Here is a 24,266-nt window from a genome sequence, read left to right on the forward strand (position 1 = left end):
AATTAATTTAGATTAATTTGCATAATTTCTCAGACCACCAAAAAAGAAAAAAGATGAGACATTAATCAAATGAGACATTCTTTTTTACCTTTTAGTTTGAAATATTTTCTGTATTTAACTCACACCATGCTTCACACAAATATAACCCAGCTCTCCAGTCACACAATACAGTGATGTCATTGCAGATGTGTGGCCATGTTGTTGATGGCTCCTGTGGCACAATTTTTACAAACCATAACGTAAGTAAGTATTTTAAAGGATGCCCCAATCTATTTTGTTTTCATCACATCCTGATCCTAATATTGAGTATTTACCAATATTCTGTCTAATCCAGTATTTTCTGTATATTTCACACTTACATGCTTCATAGTGCATAAAATATTCTGGTCTGTCTGTATTTTTAAAATATTTTGCTTTTTAGATTTAGTATGTGCAAGATGCTTTATGGTTCCTTTTTTTAGTTTTTGGAAAGCTAAGAAGGCTGTAAGAATTGCTCACTAACAGCTAAGCTAATTATGATGGACTACACAAGCCTACCTCTTGTCAGCATTAAACAAAGCAAAAAACTGTAAAAACATCAGAGTCTTTGTTAATGTAGGTTGCATGCACAATCTGCCTCCATAGATCAGAAGGCAACTTGTATGTCTTCTGCGGTTTGTTCTGTTTTTTCCACTGAGTTTTATTGCACGTTTTTAAGCTTTGTAAAAGTAGTTTCATTATAAATATTATTTTGCAAGGCAGGTAGCTTCACCACACTTGAAATGTTGCATTGCAGATATTTAAAGTGTCAGTTAGGCTGTTTTGAATTTCCACTAATAAATAACTCTGCATACATGTACACTGCATATTAACTTCTGAAAACACTACCACAAGTGGATGGTGTTCATTAACAATGTTAGACCAGCAACTCCTGTTCTAAACTAAAGCAGCAGACATCAGATTTAATAATAATAGTAATAAATCATGTTAATTAGATTTTGGGGGGACCAGCGGGCTAAGACGCTTCCACTATTATCCGAGGATCGCTGGTTCGAATTCATCATCCGCCGGAGTCAGAGAGAGCACAATTGGACTTGCTCTCTCAGGGTTGTGTTGATGGCACTGTGTGATGTCAGCACAGGCATCTTTTTGTTGCTGTACCAGACCTGGGGAGCCGCGCTTTGCTCTGAGCAACCTGGCTACCTAGCAATACTGCATCAATGGCAGTTCGAAAATCGCATTGCTAATCATAGTTTTTCAGGGGAATTGGGTAATTGGCCTTCCTTTAATGGACAATAGGATGGGGCTTAATATAACAAGTACTAGTAAAATAAAATATGCCTTATTAGTCACTCTTATACCAATTGTTTATTAGGACTACTTTCTGTGTTCGTGATATTGCTTGTTTTTTATACAAGCTTACTATGAGCTTACTATGAGTCATTTTCTGTCCCCTGTGATTTTACTGCACAGTGTGCACTGTCGTTTGTTTTCTTTGTGTTTATTTTTAGCTGTAATTAAAATTGTCACTTCGTTTTTCACATCTCTCATTATCTTTTGTCATAGTTAAATTAGTGAGCTTCCTTCCCTACCAGTTCCTGTTTTAACAGACAATTCTTCTCTGGTCCTCTTAAGTGGCTTTTACAGTGGTATGAAAAAAATTGGCCACCCCTGATTAGTTTTATGATTTTCCTTTATAAATCATTGGATGTTTAATAAATGTTTGGATCAGCAATTTCAGTTAAATGTATCAGAGAAGTTTATAGGATTTACAGAAAGTGCAATAATTATTTAAACAAAATTAACAAATTAACAAAAACTAATTACACATAATTTAACACAACATTTGTTTGTAAGCTCATTGACCTACATACACAGGTGAATCCAACTATGAGAAGCAGGTTAAGGTGGCAAATTTCAAATTTCAAGCCTTAAAACAGCTCATAAATGACCTGAGAACAAAGATTGTTCAACATTATGGTTTAGGGGAAGGATACAAAAAGCTAAAGCCAAGAAAAATTTCAGATAGGCAGAGGCGAAGGATGGTGAGAACAGTCATAGTTAACTCACAGACCAGCTCCAAAGCACTTCGCACAAGGAGAGGCTGTATGTGCAGTAATGCAGAAGAAGCCTTTTCTGCACACACGGAGTCGCTTGAGGTATGCTAGAGCACATTTGGACAAGCCAGCTTAATTTTGAAGTAAGGTGGTGTGGACAGATGAAACTAAAATTGAGTTATTTGGACATAACAAGGGGCAGAAAAAGAACACAGCATTCCAAGACAAAAACTTGCTACCCACAGTACAATTTGGTGGTGGTTCCACCATGCTGTGGGGCTGTGTGGCCAGTACAGGCACTGGGAATCTTGTTAAAGTTGAGGGTCGCATGGTCCAGTCAATATCAGCAGATTCTTGAGAACAATGTTCAAGAATCAGTGACAAAGTAGAAGTTGCGCCAGGTCTGGATACTTCAAGAAGACAACGACCCTAAACACTGCTCAAAATCTACTAAGGCACTCATGCAGAGGAACAAGTACAGTGTTCTGGAATGGCCATCTCAGTCCCCAGACCTGAATATTATTGGAAATCTGTGGAGTGATTAAAAGCGGGCAGTCTATGCTCAGAAACCATAAAATCTGACTGAACTGGAGATGTTTTGTAAAGAAGAATGGTCCAAAATACCTACAACCAGAATCCAGACTCTCATTGGAAGCTATAGGAAGCGATTAGGGGCTGTTATTTCTGCAAAAGGAGGATCTTCTAAATATTGATGTTATTTTTCTGTTGGGGTGCCCACATTTATGCACCTGCCTAATTTAATTTAAATAATTATTGCACACTTTCTGTAAATCCTATGAACTTCATTTCACAATATCACTGTGTTCATCTGCTGTATGATATATTTAACTGAAATTGCTGATGCAAACAATCAATGATTTATAAAGGAAAATCTTGAAAACTATCAGGGGTGCCCAAACTTTTTCATACCACTGTATACTTTTCTTGTTGGTGATGGATGTTTGCCCAATCTCACCCTTAGGAAATCGATTATTTGCCATGCCTCAGAACTGCGCTCAGCACCTCTTAAACGGCGAGCTTCTGAGCGGAGTCTACACCATCTACATCAACCGAGACCCCAACCAGGGTGTGCAGGTCTACTGTGACATGACCACTGATGATGGCGGCTGGATCGTGAGTATTTTGGTTGTATGATTGGTTGCATTGAGAATGCACATTAAGAATAAAAATACTAATCGTATTGTTTATTAATACAATTACAATAAATATATAATAATAACAACAACAGCCTGGTTGGCTGTGTCTTGCATGCTTGAGGGACTGATATATACTTATTGTGCACTAGGGGGCAGTGTTGCACTTAAAAATTAAATTGAGCTTTTTGCACAGCTTTATCATTTTGCCACTAGAGACTACTAGGCTGAAACCTACATGCTATTCCACGTCACATGGTTGTGTTTAGGTGTTTCAGCGTCGCCAGAATGGCTTAACCGATTTCTCCAGGAAGTGGAGTGACTACAGGACTGGCTTTGGGAATCTGGAGGATGAATTCTGGCTAGGTGAGAGGAACTGAATATGTAATGTCTAATAATATTTTCCAAAATGCTGGGAAAGCAGGAACCATGTGGGCCAATCCCTATTCATTATCAAAACAAATCGGGTTCCCAATTAACCAAACAGCTGTATATGAAAGCATCAGTTCTGTTAAGGGAGGTTTCTTTTTCCTACTAACATTTTTTCCATCATAGGTTTCCACTTTGTTTCTGTAGTTCCCAGTGAGTGAATTATCAACTATATTCAGACTTTTAAGAAATCTGCTGAAACGTACTTGAACAGGGTTGGGATGAGGAAAAGTATTTCAGCACTATCTGCTGAATCTGCTGAAACGTACTTAAACAGGGTTGGTATTTTCTATATTCAGATATTTTTGTCTACTGAAATACTTATCCTCATCAGCAGATAGTTTCTTAAAAGTCTGAATATAGAATATATCGACTGCAGAATGCAGCCATATCAATGGCATAGTGAAATAATGAGTTTGATGCATTGATCTGACATATGACCTAGTGTCCTTCTTCAGGTGGGAAATGGGCCAGTTCCAAAACAGCAAAACTGGTTCATTTATCGCTATATTTACACCCCTAAAATATACGTACATATAGACCACTAGCGAAAGCTCTGGTCAAAGCTGGTGAAACAAAAAACAATGTGTTGTTAATACTGGAATGCAACCCATCATCACTAGTCAGTGCTAGTTTTGGGAATACAGATTGCTACACAAAACAGAACTCATGACTGCAGTTCCGCAGAGGGGAACTTGCTAGGATGGCCAGACCTGGCCGTATCAGCATCTGCCCTTCAATGTCTCTATTTCAGTATAAATGTGGTATTAGGTTCTCAGCAGATTTGCTCCATTCTTAGTTGTCTGTACTGTGCTCTTCAACTTGGTGCATCCCTCAATTTCTGCTTTCCCCACAATCCACTCTGCATGATTTTATCAGCAAGCAACATCAAGATCCCAGCACGGCATTTCTTCACCATTGGAACTATTGGAAAATGTGTTTATCTTTAGTGAAGTCATTAGTGTGCGATATTTGATGAGATGGAGGGATCTCTTAACATTTATGGTCAGAACATCTGGACACATAACCTTTTGGTAAAGCTATAATAGTAGTCCCCAGTACTCTTATTTTTTCTGTGCCTCCAACACACTTGTACTGCAGCTTGAAATATTGGTTTAAACACACTGAGACCAGACTCTTCATGTTGGAGTTTGGACAGAACACATTAATTAACATTGTTAACATGGTTGTCATCAACAATTTATTCAGTTAGATTTTATTTATTGGTAATTTGATGATTAATGTTATTTCCCTAAGGTAAGCTATGTTGTTTTTTTGTTGTTGTTTTTTTTGTTTTGTTGTTTCTTTTCATGAGCATAATATGTGGAGCCACACCCAGGTGTAGACAGATCTCTGCAGGCTACCGTTGGGTTCAAATTGGTGCTTTGGGTTTGGTTTGCCAGACTTTTGTCAAGCTACTATATTGGGTTTGGATTACAATTTTAGGCCTGATTAAACTAGGTATGTGGTTCATGATTGCTTGCTTCTGGTGTGTTGGTATTAAGACAGAGCAATGTAAGGTTCCTTGACAGAACTGGAAGATCCTCAGACTCTCAACAATACTGGAAGTACTCTTGTTATAGTTTTTTGGTCTTTGTCCATTTCCATGTAGGCCTGGATAACATTCAAAAGATTGCAGCGCAAGGTCGTTACGAGCTCCGCATCGACATGAAGGATGGCCAGGAGGCAGTTTACGCTAACTATGACAGGTTTTCCATTGGAGATACCAGGAGTCTCTACAAACTGAGGATAGGAGAATACAATGGCACAGCAGGTGAGTGGATGTAAATTAAGAACTAGCCTGGACATTGGACATTGATCTAAAATATTTTTTTAAACTCTTCATTAACTAGTCTCTTGTAAAATAACACATTTCTTACAATTTCTTAGTGAATACCAAGATTGTCATGTCTAATGCATTTATTAAAATATATTCCATTTATTTTTTGACACAGATGTGCAAAAGCTTATACACAGCTTGTCTAGTCCCTGTAAGAAATTATTGCTAATAGAATAGGACTCTCTGGAGCAGAAAAACATTAATCTGTTGGCACCATGCCTAATGCCAGGCGTGGGCTAGAGGTTTACAACTGAGAACTGTGTTCTCTGGAATGATGCTCCATCCAATTCTTTTGAGATGAGTTGAGGAGTTGAGGATGATGTTGGGTAGTGATTATCCTTACCTCTCTAAAGCTCTTGTTGTTGAATGCAATCAGATCCTCACAAAAACGCTGACTGAAGACCCATCTCTTTTATGAGTTCTGCCATTTTATTTTCAGGCAACGTGTAGTATGTTAAGTATTGTGCATCTATGTAACCATACTGACTTTTGTGTTTGGCAGCATCTAGCTTGAGGTATATTTTGGATTCAAGCACATACACACTAGATATGGATATTTCCTTAGTAAACAGCAAAGCACTTTTGTAAGTCGCCTGCTAAGACCGCAAAACCATCTGCTAATTCCCTAAATGTAATGTAAATGTATTACCTTTGATTTCAGAGGAAAAAAATGAATCTGCGTAGTGCCAATACTCTAGTTCATATAGTGTACTTGATATTTTACACAAACGCATTTAGTGGCAAAGATGCCATCATCATTTCCAGGTAATAGGGATCATGACTGTTTACATATTATATATTATTGCCAAAGCAGTTTTCTGTGTGTTGAGCTTGTGTTCTGAGGAGATTTCTGAAAGATAATTGACATTTACATTGTGAAACTCTTTATTCCTTAGTACACTCTGTACCTTTGCTATGCCTTTTTTTATTCCAGGTGACTCTCTGAGCTACCACCAGGGTCGACCTTTCTCCACCAAAGACAGAGATAATGACATTGCAGTCACTAACTGTGCCCTCTCCTACAAAGGAGCATGGTGGTATAAGAACTGTCATAGAGCCAATCTCAATGGCAAGTATGGCGAGTCCAGGCACAGTCAGGTAAGCTTTTGATATCTTAGGATATTGAGCCATGCTACCTTTTTTACCTATCCTTTAATTCAAATATTGAAACAGCAAACTTCATCATTACAAACAAAGGCTGTTAAAATGTTACATGTTTGCCTCTGCACATTTTTTATCAGAAATCTTTTAGCATGAGCAACATTTGTATGTCATGGCGTGTACGGCCAGACCAAGAGGGATGAACACTCGCAGAGATGGAGATCAAAGCAAGAGGGTTTATTAACCAAAACGAGCATAAACACAAGGGGTATGAAAAACGTGAGCAGCAACTAGGGGTAAAACAAGAAACAGATCCTGAACGTGACAACCAAAATGGCGAACACAAAAGAGGGGTAGCTGGGGAACAAGCCGCTAGACCAAGCGGCAAGGCCGACCTAACCTGAATATGCAGCGTGCTGCCGTGAATGTGGGTCACCTTGCTTGAACGTGAATGGCCTGGAAACCTGGACAGGAAGCGAGCGTGTCTCACTTGCCACGAGAGTTGACGGGAGACCTACTCCTGAACGTGAGTCGAGAACTAGAGCTGACCTGAACACTTCAGGGTGTCTTAGAGATTCCAGATGAGTCAATTCTCGGCTGAGAATCAAGGGGTAGAAGCTCCTTAAGTACCCCCAGTCCCAGATGCAACACATGAACAAAACCAAGGAACAGTGAACGATCACAAATGAACATGAATCAGCACAAGTGAACAGAACCAAACACACATGAACACAAACTAGGCGGAACTGAGGAGGAAGTCCTTATTTGGGCCTGTGGGCGGCGGCGCGATACCAAGTGCCTGACATTGTACTTCTTTTCTTAGATCTGAGATGTGGCTTATGCAGTCATATTGAGAAAAGAATGCAGAAGTAATGGCAGACATCACCAATCACAAATGCCTGGCGTCCTGTTTGGAAACTATCATGTTCTCTACTTGATCTCACTTTAACTTACGAAGTCACCAGTCATTTGCTTCTGAGTTACACTTTCTAAGTGATTTAGCAATTATTCTTCAGTGCTGCAGGGGATCTGGTTGACATTTGGATTCAAAGTAAAACCACTGAAATCCAGCCTAGCCGCTGCTGCTATTTTGTATAGCTGCCATTGCAAGTTACAAAAAAAGGTTAATTGTTTGGAAATGTGTAAATCTGTTAGATACAGTCAAAGCAACAAAATACCATTATGTTTGTGATATGCATTAAAATGCAAAAGTGTAGCATTAACGTGTTTTTTGAGATTTAAACATACCACATTAATGATCAGAAAAAGAGCATGTATGTGTCATGAAGCATGTGTGTGAGAAGTCTGCACATTTTCTTTCTGTTGGCGTATATTGAAAACATATTTGTGAACACTGTGATATTGTAAAAAGTTAAAGTTAAAATTGGAAGTGTTTAAGTTTGATTGTGGTTTATAAGATTTATTTATTACAAAAGTAAAGGTGAATTTAATTGATTGAATATAGGTTAAATCTACACACATCTACAAACCATCTAGAGTGGATTATTAAAAACTGAAACTGTTAAAGTAAAATGCTCCTTTGCATATTGCAGGATTCTGCGCTGCTTTAGCTAATACTGTGCCAATACAGGCCTGGTTTGTTTGAGAGTGAGAGGGGATGTGTGCATAATATGGATATTCTAACTAGTTTTTTAATATCCTGTTTTGTTTTTATTTTAGGGCATCAACTGGTATCATTGGAAAGGCCATGAGTTTTCTATTCCATTTGTAGAGATGAAGATAAGACCCTACAACTACCGCAGCATCAGTGGCAAGCGAAGGAGGTCCGCTCCGCATTAATCAGCCATTCTCCCCTGTCTTACTAGCTGTTCCTATTTTTAAATACAGTAAGGAAAAGAAAGTAAGGCTATGTTGTTCAAAACTTTGAAAAAAAATCCCTTTGAAGAATGTTGAACAGAGGCTAAAGATAATTCCCTTCTGTGTAAACCTTTTGGTCCAGTGCGAAGTATTGTAAAAACATTTACAAGTGCGGCATGGTATTGTTTACGTATTACCATGAATGACTGGCAAAAATAACTACATTAATAAAGATCACAGTAGAAAGAATCTTATTTTAGCTCCTTTGAAAAATAACGTTTTAGAAGAAAACAGATGCCCAGAAAAATAAGAGCCTTCTATTTTTATAACTGCTGAACAAATAACTGTACAAACTGTACAATGACTGAATGATCTATGCTTAGGACTTTTCTCACTTATTTTATTTTGGATCAGGAACTGATTTTGGTCACCTTAATTCAGTTCATTTCACCGCCTAATATGTGGATGCAGTAATTTGCCTTTAAATCTTTGAAGAAGAACCTTTAATTACATTGCCAAATGGATAAAAATAAATGTTTGTAGTCAGCCATACATTCTCCTGTTCAAAATGCATGTTATCTGGAGACATATAACACACTTATTATTCTTTTGATACTTGCTCTGATGGTATTTGCGAAAACCAAAGAATTATGAAGAGGAAACATCTGCAGATAGTAAGATTGGCCTATTTCCACACTGGATTACATTCTGTAAGTTAAAATGTTAAAAGTTTAAATACGTTTAAATGCTAGATGCTTTTAAAGAATAGAGTGAAATGCCATCATTGCAACTCATAAAGAATCCCAGACAATCTGGCAACCTTTCCTTTGAATGTGTGTCCAGGTGTATGTGCATGTGTCTCTATGTGGGAAGAAGAAGAAAAATAAAACAGTATTACGCTCCCGATAGTTTAGCTTAAGATTATTGCACCATATTAAAATCTAGTGTCTTTGTAGGTTCTTTCTTCAAAAAGAAGAATAAGAAATATCCATAATCTTTTCCAATTGTTTGTCTAACCAGTGTTTGATTACTGAGTCTCACATCACATACTTCTTTTAGCTTGAAATGAAATCTATTCCTACTGAAAGCCTTTTTATTTAACTCTATTTTCTTTTTACTGTACTGACTCAACTTTGTAGATTAACATCACCAATGCATTTTTGTAAAAAACTTGTATGTAATAGATTTTTAAATCATTTATAGTTAGATGACTGTATTAGGTCCTTTGCCACTTTAGTAGTAAATCTAAGCCACACAGTTATGAGATTTTCTTCAAATGTCTTCTAAAAAAATGGAATTCTTACCTCAGCTGTTATCTGTAATGTTTCTGTTTTACCAGCATATTAAATTTTTTGGTTACGCTTACTTGACATAGCTGCAAGATTTAATGCTATACTAATGTATTTAAGTGCAAATATAAGTTTGAGTTAAAAGTCTCCCTGGCATGTTCACTCATTAGTTACCGCTATTTATGTAAAACCGTTATTATTAAGGTGCGTAGGTAAATTCCAGGTCTAAAAGACAATCAAAAGGAAAATCAAAGACAAATTATAATGGATAATGGATGTAGATTCTTAAAAAAAAAACATCAGAAAACTCATTTGAACAACAATAGGTTCTCAAAACATGTAATAAATCATTTATGCAGAATTTGTTTTGTATTAGTTTTCAAGTAAATTGAGATTTAAAAAGTCTACTAAATAATTGTAGTTTGCAACAAATGCCCAAACTTGCATCAAATGCACATCTTTCATGAAGTATTTTTTTTTCACAAAATCATCAAAACACAATTTAAACTTTTGCATACAACTATTGATAATGCATTTTCACAGGCTATTCATGTCTAAATGACTAACTTATGTATGTATTTATTTATGTATTGATTACATTCACATAATTGCACACAATTGACAGATAAAACCAGCAAAATATCATGTTAACTGATGCAATTGCACATGTTTAATGAAACTTCGAATCTGTCAAATGTGCCTCAACCTTTTCATCTGGCATGTGTATTTTTGCCCATGTCACATGAGAAAAGCAGGTAACCTCAATACTTGGATCATTATAGAAGAGCTTTCCCGTATTGACACAATCAACTCATGACATTTTCAAAAGTTTAATAAAGTCCACCTAGGATGTCCTGCAGCCACCATATTACTCTAATAATGAACACATTTCAACAATCTGTGCCTTTCCATATACTTTGCACATTAGTAACTAAACCCTGAATCAATTAAAAAAAACTTCTGTTTCCAGTATATTCCTGTTGCTAAAGTAGTTGTTAAATATTATCACAAAATGCTTCAAATTCCCATGATACAGCTTACTGATTCCTGACATATTGACAAGCTGCTCTAATGAGCTTTTCTGATTAGTGGCACTGTAATGTGTTAATCTCCTTTTTAATGTGTTAGACGCCACAGTCATGGTAGTTTCTCAAACACTATTATCAGGCAAACATTTTACCTAGACAAATGCTGATTAAGACTCAAAGCAAATATTTTATCATTAAACAGTGTTTCTCAAAATGGAAAGTGATTACCTGAAACTTACAAATCGGTTCAAGACACAACCAATAGCCCTTACAGTACTTCATTAAGAAGTAATTAAAGCAAACACTAAATACACTTTAACCTCAGCTCTGTCATGTAACCTCTTCAAGTGTAAACAAAGCTCCTTTTTGCATTGGCACACCATAACTAGCCTTGCAGTCCATAGCTAACAGCAGTGCACATTTTCTGGCCAGTCTACATTGAACAGAAATAATTTCATTTTGTTTCACATTCCGTGCCTCATATTTTATTTGAATCTTGTAGATATAGCATACAACAATGAGCCAAAAACATTATGACCACCTTCATAATATCAAATATGCTGTAGATCTTCTACATACTGCCAAAAGAGCTCTGACCCACAGAGGAATGGTTTCTGCACATAATGCCCAGACCCAGAATGTCCCAGCAGAACATTTCTCAGAGCATCATACTCCCTCCACTGACTTCTCCTCTTGCCACAGTATAGCTTGGAGTCAATCACATCCTTAGGTGAATGACACACAGCCGACCAAACAGCATATTCTTTTTGCCCAGGCTCATTGATGAGCCCTGAGTCACTTGTTCCAGTTCAAATTATTACCACTGATGACTGGCAGAACCCTTCAAGCAGTTGCCTAAAGATTGTAGAAGTAGACTGGAAGGTTACTCCCCAGAACCGGCATTCCAACCCCAAATTGTTGTTCAAAGATAATCAGTTTTATTAACTTCATCTACATGTGGTCATAATGTTTTGGCTCATCAGTCTATGTATGTTGCAGTTTTACCGTGACTCTTTCAATAAAGAATTCTGGCACATTGCTGGTGCTTTTTGATTTCTAACAACTGACTAAATCATATTCACAGCTAGTGATTTAGCTTGTACTTGCTAGAGTGATGTTTTTTTGTTTGTTTGTTTGTTTGTTTTTTTAGAAAAAGTTGGTCCCACCAATTTTTTTTTGCTTGATTCCACTGTCAGTTCCTAATTATGTTGTTGATTAATCTGACATGTTATGCCTTACAGCTCCTACAAAACTAGTGTAAATGTATCTATGTAAAAGACGCAGCAGTAAGGCATCATATGTTTTTCACTTAGAAACATATGAGGAAGTCAGGTAACAACATTCAAACTAAGTTAATTAGAATGTCTTACATAATGTCTTACCTAATGTCTGAGTGAATGTTTTTACTGGACAAAACCATTACATAGCTTTAATGAACTGATGTGTACCATGTTACCCTCAACACTGTCAAGGAAGCAAAACAATATATAATAATGTTTTACAATTCCAGTCAGATTTTTGGTTTTTCTTACTTTTACTTTGCTCTCCTGGCTTTCTTTAAGAGGAGTAGTGTATTGTTCAGAAAACGTTTTAGTGCAGAGAGAAAGCAGAAGATTTCCCTCCATTATTAATTTGCCTAGCATATGGCAAAGGCCCTTCCAATTTCTCTCCATTTTACATTTTGGCTCAAGACTTTACATGGTAACACTCAGAAATATGTCTCTCATAGATCTTGAGATTCCGACCTACTCATGGTAGTCAGAAACCAGTCAGCAGTACGTTTCTCAACAGCACCATGGCACAAAGACGGAACTTTCAGGGTCGAGTGAGAATCACACTGAACAAGGCGCAACATGGGTTTTAAAGTGGTCCAAGACCTCCAAATGAACCCTCTGAAAGCCATAGATGCTTTAATACAGTGTAAATGTTTTTAACCTGCATTGCTTTTGTAATGGTGAATGTCTAACATTAGTTAGAACTTTAGTTATAGCTAAAAATGCAGAAATTACATGTTGCGGGGTGGCACTACAGTGAACCGATACTATAAAGTCAAATCAGTTGTTAAATAATTGAATTTTGGCAGTGGAGTGATTGGATAATTTAGGCACAAAATTAAACTAAATGTAAGACCCAAAGCAGTATACACACGCTATATAATACCCTTAAACTGCATATAATAATATGTTTAACTAAAATAGCCGCAGTACAGTTATAATGCTGATCCTTTTTATCCATGTGAAGCTTACATGGAGCACCAATAGGCTTCTCACTTGTGACTTGTGAGATCTTCTTAAAAGAGATTTTCTTTAGTGTCTTAAAAGTTTGTTAAAGTTCACAATCATCTTCATAACAAATTTCTGCATGGTGAGGAGGTGTCCACATATTTTAAGCTGCTGTGAGAGAAAAAGTTGCTTTTTTCATCTTGAATTTAACATCAGAAATATTAAAATGTTTAAAAATTGGTTGCTAATGTTGAAACTTTCTAGGCAGTTTGTGCCAATTAATTATGAACATGTTCTCTACCAGTTAATATGGGCCCAGATTATTGTTAATGCTGTCATTTCCTTTTCAAGGACTTTTGAGGTAATTCCTACTGTAGTTACTTCTAATGTTGACTAATCTTTGAAACTTTAAAATTGATCATTCAGTATTCATACGTTAGATTTTGCATCCTTTCTTTCCACAACTCTTTGTATCAGCTGAGAGTTTTAATATTGAATTCTATGAAGACACACAATGTGGGAAAAGGAATCTGTCTACTAGACTAATTGTATTATGTTGGATAACCCTGGATATTAACCCTGGTCACAGATCAACTTAGTTCTAGTTTGACTAAAATGTGCTGTACAATTCCTTTTTTAATACATTTTCTACTCATTAATAAAATATTCTACAATTAATTTGGGTGTTTTGCCTCTTATTTTTGAACAGAATGTAAAAACAGGGTGGGCCATTTATATGGATACACCTAAATAAAATGGGAATGGTTGGTGATATTAACTTCCTGTTTGTGGCACATTAGTATATGGGAGGAGGAAAACTTTTCAAGATGGGTGGTGACCATGGTGGCCATTTTGAAGTCGGCCATTTTGGATCCAACTTTTTTTCAATCGGAAGAGGGTCATGTGACACATCAAACTTATTGAGAATTTCACAAGAATAACCATGGTGTGCTTGTAACTTTATTCTTTCATGAGTTATTTACAAGTTTCTGACCACTTATAAAATGTGTTCAAAGTACTGCCCATTGTGTTGGATTGTCAATGCAACCCTTTTCTCCCACTCTTCACACACTGATAGCAACACCTCAGGAGAAATGCTCGCACAGGCTTCCAGTATCCGTAGTTTCAGGTGCTGCACATCTCGTATCTTCACAGCATAGACAATTGCCTTCAGATGACCCCAAAAATAAAAGTCTAAGGGGGTCAGATCAGGAGACCTTGGGGGCCATTCAACTGGCCCACGACAACCAATCCACTTTCCAGGAAACTGTTCATCTAGGAATGCTCGGACCTAACACCCATAATGTGGTGGTGCACCATCTTGCTGGAAAAACTCAGAGAACGTGCCAGCTTCAGTGCATAAAGAGGGAAACACATCATCATGTAGCAATTTCAAATATCCAGTGGCCTTGAGGTTTCCATTGATGAAGAATGGCCCCACTATCTTTGTACCCCATATACCACACCATACCATCAATTTTTGTGTCTTGGAGGGATCTATCCAATGTGGGTTAGTGTCAGACCAATAGCGGTGGTTTTGTTTGTTAACTTCATTCACATAAAAGTTTGCCTCATCACTGAACAAAATGTTCTGTGTAAACTGAGGGTCCTGTTCCAATTTTTGTTTTGCCCATTCTGCAAATTCAGTGCGCCGATCTGGGTCATCCTCATTGAGATGCTGCAGCAGCTAGAGTTTGTAAGGGTGCCATTTGTGAGTAGCTAATATCCACTGAAGGGATGTTCGACTGATGCCACTCTCCAATGACATGCGGCGAGTGCTACGCTGTGAGCTCTTGCTGAATGAAGCTAGGACAGCCACTGATGTTTCTTCATTAGTGACAGTTTTCATGCGTCCACATTTTGGCAAATTCAACACTGAACCAGTTTCATGAAACTTGGCAAGCAGTTTGCTAACTGTAGCATGGGAGATGGGTGGTCTCGTAGGGTGTCTTGCATTGATATCTGCTGCAATGACCTGGGTACTGCGTTCACCAGACATCAACACAATCAAATAAAGTTGGATCCAAAATGGCCGACTTCAAAATGGCCGCCATGGTCACCACCCATCTTGAAAAGTTTTCCCCCTCCCATATACTAATGTGCCACAAACAGGAAGTTAATATCACCAACCATTCCCATTTTATTTAGGTGTATCCATATAAATGGCCCACCCTGTACTTATGCTGGGTCAACTTCTTTTACAAAAGAAATTAAAAGTCCTAGTCCTAGCTGAATCCTGAGTCAGTGTTCTAGCTTGTAGTATCTACATAAAAATGGTATGCAATGCTGATACAAGACCTGCCCTACCTTACTTACTTATTAGCTTAACTTACAGTTAGCATGACACAAATAACATGCTAATGTTTATGTGCTTTCTCCTTTGGAAACATCATCTTATTTGGTACCAAATCTACAAGAAATGTATTTTTGGAGTCAGTTGACATAAACTAACAAGTCACGGCTGAACTTGTTCTTGCCGTAGCTATTCTAAACAGATCAGCAGGTGATTAAACCTGTAGACAGCTGAGTATTTACACTTTAAAAGAGGCTTGCTAATGTCTCACAATGGTTCCTGTCACAGAATTCCAGAAGTTGCCCAGGCATTCCACAGCCATGTTCACTCTTTCTACTGCTGAATGCTGCTGAAGTTCCCTGGGTGACCCCTGCTCTGTGTGAATTTGATGTGAAGTGGCAGAGCATGCCATCCCCCAGATCTCGATAAGTCGCTGAGCGCTGAGAGCTAATCCCTCCTGACAACACAAGACGAAACTGGAAAGCTGACTGTGTGAGGACCTGCTAATGGGTTCTGCAGTGACTTGACTCTGAAGAGGAAGCATCAGTAATACACTGAAAGGAGCTATTTTTGCATGATCAGCACAGCTGACCTACCACAAGGACTGCAATATCAGTTGGACAACAAATCTTCGTCTTAAGGTAAGCTTGCTTCTGTTATCTAATGTTACCTTAACTAATGAATGTAAGGTTCATTCTGATGCACAATATTCAACACCTACAAACAATAACAAAAATGTAAATGAAAAAAATAGTCACAAGCAAGCACAATACTCAAAGCTACTCAAAGGATTCTTAGACCATTTGACCATTGTTATTAGGACACGTAACTGAGACACATGGCTGAACTTAGAAAGACAAGTTATACCACTGCTGAACACAGTCCAAGCTTTTGTAGGGCATCAGGACACTTAAGGGGAAGAAGAAGCTTTCCAATGGCCAAGAGCAAGAGGGCACTCTGTAAAAAGGGGGCTATTTAGAGCTCCCCAGCCATGCTGAAATTGATGCACTCAGGCAACATTCCTTTATAAAGCATATTGCATGAGACATGTTTTTTGTTTTTTTTCTCTCCTCCCTTCCATTTTCCACAAAGATGTCACAGCATACGGTGCAAACTCACTACAGCGCCCCTTTAGGCTGTGCATTCTATAATAAGTCTTGTAATGAAATGGCCCTCAGGCCTTTTATGGGGCTTATTTGGAACTCTCTCTCTCTCACTCTTTCTCCCCCTCTCCCTCTGTGTATTTGAGCGTGTAGTTATCTCTGAAAACATACTCAAAAGCCTCTCTTTTAAACACACACTATTGTGTGAACTATTGTGGGCTTACACTGACTAAGAGATTAGTCTAAATCACTGTAGATGTCATGTCTCTCCCCAAAACACACACAGGTTCTAATCCTAATCCTGAATCTAGTCTTCAATAAATTAATAGATAAAAACAGAATCTATTTAAAATTAAATATTACTGCACTCAACCATTTCTTATGACTGTCATCATTTTCTGGATGTAGTAAATGTAGGTTGGTTTCTGTCATTACTTAAAAACTACATGAATTAGCTAGTTAGCATGCTTAATAACATTAGCAAGACTAGATACAACCTCCCCTCACTAAAACAGGGGATGGAGGAGCTTCACGTGATATATTGTTTAGAGGGTACAAGTTGAAATGGTTAAATTTGTTTGATGGACTAAAACATTCATGAAAGAGAAAAAAATTGTATTTTTTTCAAAAATTACTCTAGGCCTAATGCTGTGAACAAATAGATCCATTTATGGCAGGCACTGAATGTTCTACAGTTCTTCATGATGTCATAGCACTAAGCTAATACATTTTATGAGGCTGACTCATGGGCTCCGTTTTACTTTGTTGCTGGTTAGCAACCACCTGTGCTATATTTAGTTTCTCCAAAGACTTCTTCAGAACCATTGTGCTTTATTTTTCATTAAGAGAGCAGCTCATAAACAGAGCTCTGTCATGTTCCTGAGATGTACACAATGCTTTAGAGACAGGCAATAGGCAGCCAACTCCCTTTACAATCCAGTCAGGCTGAAGAATAGCTGCTGGCAACGATGCTTCTTCTAGGTTACTGTTTTGCTGATAAAATTTTTTTGTATGTGTCATTATATATTGGTACTAATATGAAGTCTTTGGCGATCATATTAGTGTTAGCTTCAAGGTTGTCTATTAAAGGAAACTTCCACACCCATTTTCACCCACACCCAGCACTTCCTGAGAAGTCAACAAAGTCGCTGAACTATTGAGTCAAAAAGTTCAGTTCATCACAGAATCTCATTTATGGTTTCACTTCCTTTACGTTGCATAGTTGAATAAATTGCACTACAGTACAGACAAAACTGTAACTAACCCTAGTTTAACCTAACATTGATGATACAGTTGTTCATCATTGACATCTTAAGTAATACGAGAGGTGCGCCTTTAGCATTGTAGGTAGAATCTTTTGGCTGCAATGTTTAACTTCACATCTACTTTTACTGGAAACACACCTCAAAAACGCTCCACTAAACACACTTTCAGTTCTGTTTTCTGTTTTTTCTTTTTTTTTTTGGGCTCAATCTTACTTCTATTGATTGATTTTAAAATGCCCTATATTGTACTATATAGGCTTACCATAGAGGTGTACAGCACTCTCCCATTGTCACTGGTCAGTATCTGACTACAGGACTGTTGACCGCATACTTATAGAAGCAAGGACACTGATATAGTAGTGTGTGCACCGCGAACTCATCAAGCAGGGTTTTAACATTACCTACTACCACTACCTAAAATATTTTGTATTTCATTAGGGCTAATGGAAGTATAACAGAAACATGGACATAGTTATCAACGATATACCAGCAATGTAAGCGTTTCTAATAACATGCCTAGTGAGTACTTGTCAGGGATCTTCAATCACAGGCCTGTGGGATGAGTTAAACCAGGGATGTCTGAGCAGGGAAATCACTGAACTGTGCTACCAAACATTGCCCCTTTAGAGCCAAACTGAATAATCCTTATGTTAAGCATTAGAACAAGTGGAAACATATTTGACTTGTGTTAGTTTAGAGTCAAATTGACATGGCCATTAGATTATTAATTATTAAGGATTATGAGGTAACAAATTATTTTCATTAAAATCCATTTCTGCCAAAGATATAACATTGTAGACGAGATAATTTTTTATAGTGTTTATTTTATAGTGTTCATTATGAAGCTAAATAAAATTATCCAGATGTACACACAGTTTTGTCCACTGTCTGACATTTTAATTTAGTGCTTGTAATGCAAATGAGTTTCAGTGAAAATGGTTTAGGTTTTTTAGCAACATGTTGGTAGTTCACAAGCTTGACAGCTTTTCTTCTTCTTTTCACTTCCTCTAGCTTTTTTTGGTCCTTGTCTGGCAGACATGGTTACAAAACATGCATGCCTGCTACTGAGTTGCCTCAGCAGCATGAGTTCATGCTTGTGGGATGTGAGATTACACAGTCCCACACTTTTACCCCCCTTCACCCCTCCCTCCCTTGTCCTGTGACATCACAGGCAAGTTGAGTGTATAATGTACCCACAAGAATGCGAGCATGTGAGGCAAATAGAGTGAGTGTGAGTTAGGCACAAAGCTCTCTCTCTCTCCTACACAGAAGCCCTGCAATAGAAACACATCTACACAGTCTGGAATTAACCCTGTCAGATGAAGCTGTAGATGAGGAAGGAACCATATTTCGTGCCTTTTTGAAAGTTATGTGACAACATGGATGACCTCTGCACCTTCTCTGTACAGAGTGAGTAAAGTCAGTGCTTTAAGAGTGTTTCATGGTGTTGAGGCAGTTGATGGATAGTTGTTACATTCTACTGTTAAGTTCACATTGTGTTTCCTTTAACTTTTTACACTGCTGCTCCACAGCAACTCACAGCGTTTATAAACATGGTGAGAAACATTTTTTTTTTCAAAGTATTAAAAAATATATGAATATATCTAAAAATGTGAAAGACATTTTGAAGAGCAGTAGATCACCACAAAAAGCAGTAAATCATCACAAACAGTGGATCATCTCAAAAGAGAGGTTAGTTGTTTGTTTAAGATCACTAATGGAACCTTTTTCTTTTTGTAAATATTGCTTAAAAAGGTATAAAAGTAGATGAGGTGAGGTCATTTATTTTTTAAGGATAAGACTTAGTATACGATTTGTGTACTAGTGCACAGTTTTTAGATGTAAGCAGATGGGTTTGAATCCAAGTGAGGTTGAGAATCAAAGTTTTGACATGAAAAATGGTTTTTGTGACATTAATTTCAGCTTGGTTTCCTTCTATTATAAACTAATAAGACAATGTCCTCTGTTCAGTTGTACACTGAAAAAGATGATTAGTTATTATAGTTGTTATTTTTTGGACTTATAATGAGTTTATTGTCAGCATAATTTATACCACAGTTGATGTACTCAATCAGCTGAATTTTTTTTTTAAATCTAAAATGTACTGACGAAGTTATTGACAAAATCAAAAACTGTGTTGAAATCTCAGCACAGACAAAGTCAAGTTCTCAACAGACTTTCAGTAGCACGTAACAAACATTGTGAGTGCATTACTAAAGCCCATCCTGGCTTTGTGTGTAGTTCATAGATTTTTCCTGTTTGCCATTCTTGAGTAACTCAAATGAACATCAAGAAAAAAGGAACATTCCTTTTTTGGAATATTGTGTGGAGCAGCTGGTGGCTTATATTTATACAAGTTGTTGTTTTTCTTAGCTGTACCAAGTATTTCTTTTATATGACGATCTATTATAAAAATCTATTGTCATTTTTTTTAAGTTATTGTCAACACAAGATAAATAGACATCATCAACATTGTGTTTATGGTTGAACAACTCTGGTTGATAAGAAAACAATTGTAAGGGTCTATGGAAAAGGTTTAACAGGCTTTCAAGGTCATCACAGCTTGTCACAGAGGTGTAAAGCGAGGTGTAAAAGATTCAGAGGGTGGTTTCCTGTTTTGAAGTGGAAGGCAGGATGTTGAGTTGACAAAACATAGGCTTTTTGGGCCTCAAAAAGATACAGCATCCTGTAACTTTATGAAGACATCACTTAAAAATGACCATTAAAAATGTATTATTCAGTCTCCTTTTTTGAGAACTACCCAAGACATTTCATTGTAATTACTTTTCACTTGACCTTCTACTTCATTAGTAGAGTAAACCAGATCTCATGACTTGTCTCAATTACTATTCATCTCTCCTTGTTAGTGTGTTCTTTAGGAGAAGTCCAACCTGCTAAATCTTACTTTGCAGGGCTCTCAGACCGAGTGGCAACGACTCCTTACTGCAACTTTTATGAGAGTCAGTCTAAATAAGACACTTAACTGAGGAAGGAAGACACCAGGGAAACTGTTGTTCACCCAACTCACCTTCTGCTCTCTCCCTCTTTCTCTATCTATCTGCAGAAATGTCCTCATTCCATCACTTCAGTGAGAGTCAAAGCAAGAGGGACTAAAATAGAGTTGGAGACTCCAGAGGAAGTGAGACTGAGTGGGACCCAAGTGTGTGGGGGAAAATAAACGTAGCTGGCCTTCCCAAAAATGATATCATCAATAAGCAAAAGATTTTGAAGGCATGTGGATGAGATTTTGTAAGAGCTTCAGGAGGTATATTTCTGGATTCAGCCGGTGGAAATCTAGGATCTTGCCACTCTTCAAACCTTTAATAGCACTGGTTGGTATCTGATGTTTCTACAGGGTGTTCCACTACATCAGAGGAGCTACAAATCTGGGACTGAGCAAAGGAGTTTACAAACAGGGTTAGGCTTGGCCTTGAAGACCAAACTCAAGATTGTCTGATAGGAACACTCCTTTCCCCTTGACAAGTGGTGAAATCAGGACCTTCTAATCTGTTCAAAAGGCTGACCATTTACCATAAAGGGTTAAGAATCTAACCACTTTCTATCCCCTCATTCAATAGCACTGGCTTGTATCTGACTTGTAGTTCTTCGTGATGAAATATTCTCCTCCATCAGAGAAGCTGAACTGAGAAGGGGAGTCTACAAGCAGAGGTAGACTTGGCTTGGGGGGCCACAGTTGAAATATCCAGATAGGAATCCCCCTTCCCCCTTGACAAGTGGCACCAACGGAGCTGAAATCACCTTCTAGTCATCCTACTGACAATTTGCAACAAAGGATATTTTGAGTTTGATCTGTAAATGAAGTCTTGAGGGAGTAGAGGAACTTGCTTTAACCAGGCTGAGCAATGAAGGAGCAAATCACAGAGTTTTTCAATGACTTGTGGGAGCTTGCAACCGCCAAACATAATGAGGGTATCTACAACACAGTGTGTCTTGTGGTACTGCTCACTCTTCCTTTGGTTGTCTTCTTCACTTCCCTTGTAGTGTGCTGCCATTGCTGTTGCTGCCATGCTGATGGATGCTTATGCTGTTGCCGCAGAGATAGAACCACAGTCACAAGCACCCAGGCAGAAAAGAACAAGAAGAAAAAGAACAAGAAGAAGAATGGTGGCCAGACAGAGGAGGACTTGTGGATTTCAGTCAAGACAGACCCCATGACTCCAGACAGAGTGGCCCTTACCATAGTGTAGCTAGTAGGCTTTGTTCAGCACCAAAGGCCATGCTAAATATTAATTTATGTCTGGCTATTGTTTACTGCATGGTACAAAGGGTACTAAAGATTGTATTGTAATGTCTGAAAAAGGGAAAAAACAATGATAAAATCCAGTTCAATTTGTTTCAAAGATCTTAGTGAGGGTGTTAAACTGAGCTGAACAATAGTGTGGGATTTGTGTGTATGCATGTTGGCACTAGTGGATTTCTCTTTCTTTCACTGAACATACTCTACTGGGCATCATGTAGTGCAGCATTCTTTAAAAATTAAGTGATTGTAGAATCTGCTAATGAGCTGTGACCACGTTGCTGTTTTACTTTAACAAGATATACACATTAAATTACAATGTGCCCTATTTTGTTCAAGTCGATAGGATTTCTTAAAATATTTACACTTTCTCAGCCCCTGGTACAACCAACTTAAAAGCAGTTTTAAGGCACAACTACCACAATTCAAAATGTTCAGATATATTTCAATGTGGTTAGCGCAAAGCACAAAAAGCATTTCATACAGGAAAAGGTATTGCGTGGCACTGGGGAAAACTTTCTAAGATGTGAAAATGAAACTTACTGGTTATGCAGAAGCTGCAAGATGTATTTGCTGAAAGTTGTACAGATACAGATCCTGTGTGTTTTCATACTTGTATATTTTGGATCGAACTGTTGACAGATCCTAATGTTAAGGATACTAGTTGTCTATTTAAATTGAAGTACAAAAAGATCAGGGAGATGATTGTCATTTGCTTGAGCATCATTTTTGATAAAGTTGTGTGGTAGGGAAATTTGAATGAATTTTTTACTGCATGAAAATGCTTTAGTAAAGTCATTGTGAATGTACTGAAACATTTGTTTCTCATTGTTTCAAGAGAGACTAATTAATGCATGCAGAAGATGATGGCTGTGTCTTGTTTAAAAAAGTAAAGTCAACTAAAATAAAGATATTTTTCTATTTTTGATTTTCTCATCTGAAAATAGAAAAGGCTTAATTACCATTTATGTATTAATAAGGTTTAAGAGCAACAGTCTATCTTGCCCCTTGTTATGCCTGTTCATGTAAGCTTTAATGACATTAGGTGCATCTTTTTGACTTCGCTCAGAGGTAACAATATGGAAACATCAGGATTAGCGAAATAAAAAATAAAATGAATTCAAATGTATAAGCACATCTGCATATTTTACACACATTTGCATATTTTATGTTCTCCTTTTTGTGTGATAACTGGGTAAAGTTATTTACAGTGGGGGGAAAAAAAAAGTATTTCGTCAGTCACCAATTGTGCAATTTCTCTACTTAAAAAGATGAAAGAGGCCTGTAATTGACATCATAAGTAGACCTCAACTATGAGAGACAAAATGAGAATAAAAAAAATCTGAAAATCACATTGTCTGATTTTTAAAGAATTTATTTGCAAATAATGGTGGAAAATAAGTATTTGGTCAATAACAAAAGTTCATCTCAATACTTTGTTATATATCCTTTGTTGGCAAAGACAGAGGTCAAACGTTTTCTGTAAGTCTTCACAAGGTTGGCACACACCGTTGCTGGTATGTTGGCCCATTCCTCCATGCAGATCTCCTCTAGAGCAGTGATGTTTTGGGGCTGTCGGCGGGCAACACGGACTTTCAACTCCCTCCAAAGGTTTTCTATGGGGCTGAGATCTGGAGACTGGCTAGGCCACTCCAGGACCTTGAAATGCTTCTTACGAAGCCACTCCTTTGTTGCCCTGCCAGTGTGCTTGGGATCATTGTCATGCTGAAAGACCCAGCCACGTTTCATCTTCAATGCCCTTGCTGATGGAAGGAGGTTTGCACTCAAAATCTCACAATACATGGCCCCATTCATTCTTTCATGTACACGGACCAGTCGTCCTTGTCCCTTTGCAGAGGGCCCCAAAGCATAATGTTGCCATCCCCATGCTTCATAGTTGGTATGGTGTTCTTTGAATGCAACCCAGCATTCACTCTCCTCCAAACACAACGAGTTGTGTTTGTACCAAACAGTTCTACTTTGGTTTCATCTGACCGTAAGACATTCTCCCAATACTCTTCCGGAACATCCAAATGCTCACTAGCAAACTTCAGACGCGCATGGATATGTACTGGCTTAAGCAGGGGAACACGTCTGGCACTGCAAGATCTGAGTCCCTGGCGGCGTAGTGTGTTACTGACGGTAGCCTTTGTATTGTTGGTCCCAGCTTTCTGCAGGTCATTCACTAGGTCCCCCCGTGTGGTTGTGGGATTTTTGCTCACCGTTCTTGTGATCATTTTGAACCCACGGGCTGAGATCTTGCGTGGAGCCCCTGATCGAGGGAGGTTAGCAGTGGTCTTGTAGGTCTCCCATTTTCTGATTATTGCTCCCACAGTAGATTTCTTCACACCAAGCTGCTTGCCTATTGCAGATTCAGTCTTCCCAGCCTGGTGCAGGTCTACAATTTTGTTTCTGGTGTCCTTTGACAGC

General features: G+C 37.9%; 2 protein-coding genes across 4 annotated transcripts in view; both read left to right on the forward strand.

Moving 5' to 3' along the window:
- tnr (tenascin R (restrictin, janusin)) overlaps window positions 1-9,743 on the forward strand; it is a 142,087-nt gene extending 132,344 nt beyond the window's left edge. For all 3 annotated transcript variants that reach the window (XM_072688249.1, XM_072688248.1, XM_072688250.1), the window contains exons 18-22: window positions 3,019-3,170; window positions 3,460-3,556; window positions 5,232-5,393; window positions 6,394-6,557; window positions 8,241-9,743. In XM_072688249.1, the coding sequence (XP_072544350.1) occupies window positions 3,019-3,170; window positions 3,460-3,556; window positions 5,232-5,393; window positions 6,394-6,557; window positions 8,241-8,360 (695 nt within the window). In that variant the 3' untranslated portion in view covers window positions 8,361-9,743. The remainder of the gene's footprint in view (window positions 1-3,018; window positions 3,171-3,459; window positions 3,557-5,231; window positions 5,394-6,393; window positions 6,558-8,240) is intronic.
- Window positions 9,744-18,789: 9,046 nt separating this feature from the next.
- On the forward strand, window positions 18,790-22,968 carry LOC140561707 (uncharacterized protein KIAA0040 homolog). The gene is made up of 2 exons (XM_072686941.1): window positions 18,790-18,988; window positions 20,643-22,968. The coding sequence occupies exon 2, from the start codon at window positions 21,442-21,444 to the stop codon at window positions 21,784-21,786; it is 345 nt and encodes a 114-aa protein (XP_072543042.1). The 5' UTR covers window positions 18,790-18,988; window positions 20,643-21,441; the 3' UTR covers window positions 21,787-22,968.
- Window positions 22,969-24,266: the final 1,298 nt, after the last annotated feature.

Source organism: Salminus brasiliensis, chromosome 9, assembly GCF_030463535.1.
Source record: "Salminus brasiliensis chromosome 9, fSalBra1.hap2, whole genome shotgun sequence".
NCBI classification, from domain to species: domain Eukaryota; kingdom Metazoa; phylum Chordata; class Actinopteri; order Characiformes; family Bryconidae; genus Salminus; species Salminus brasiliensis.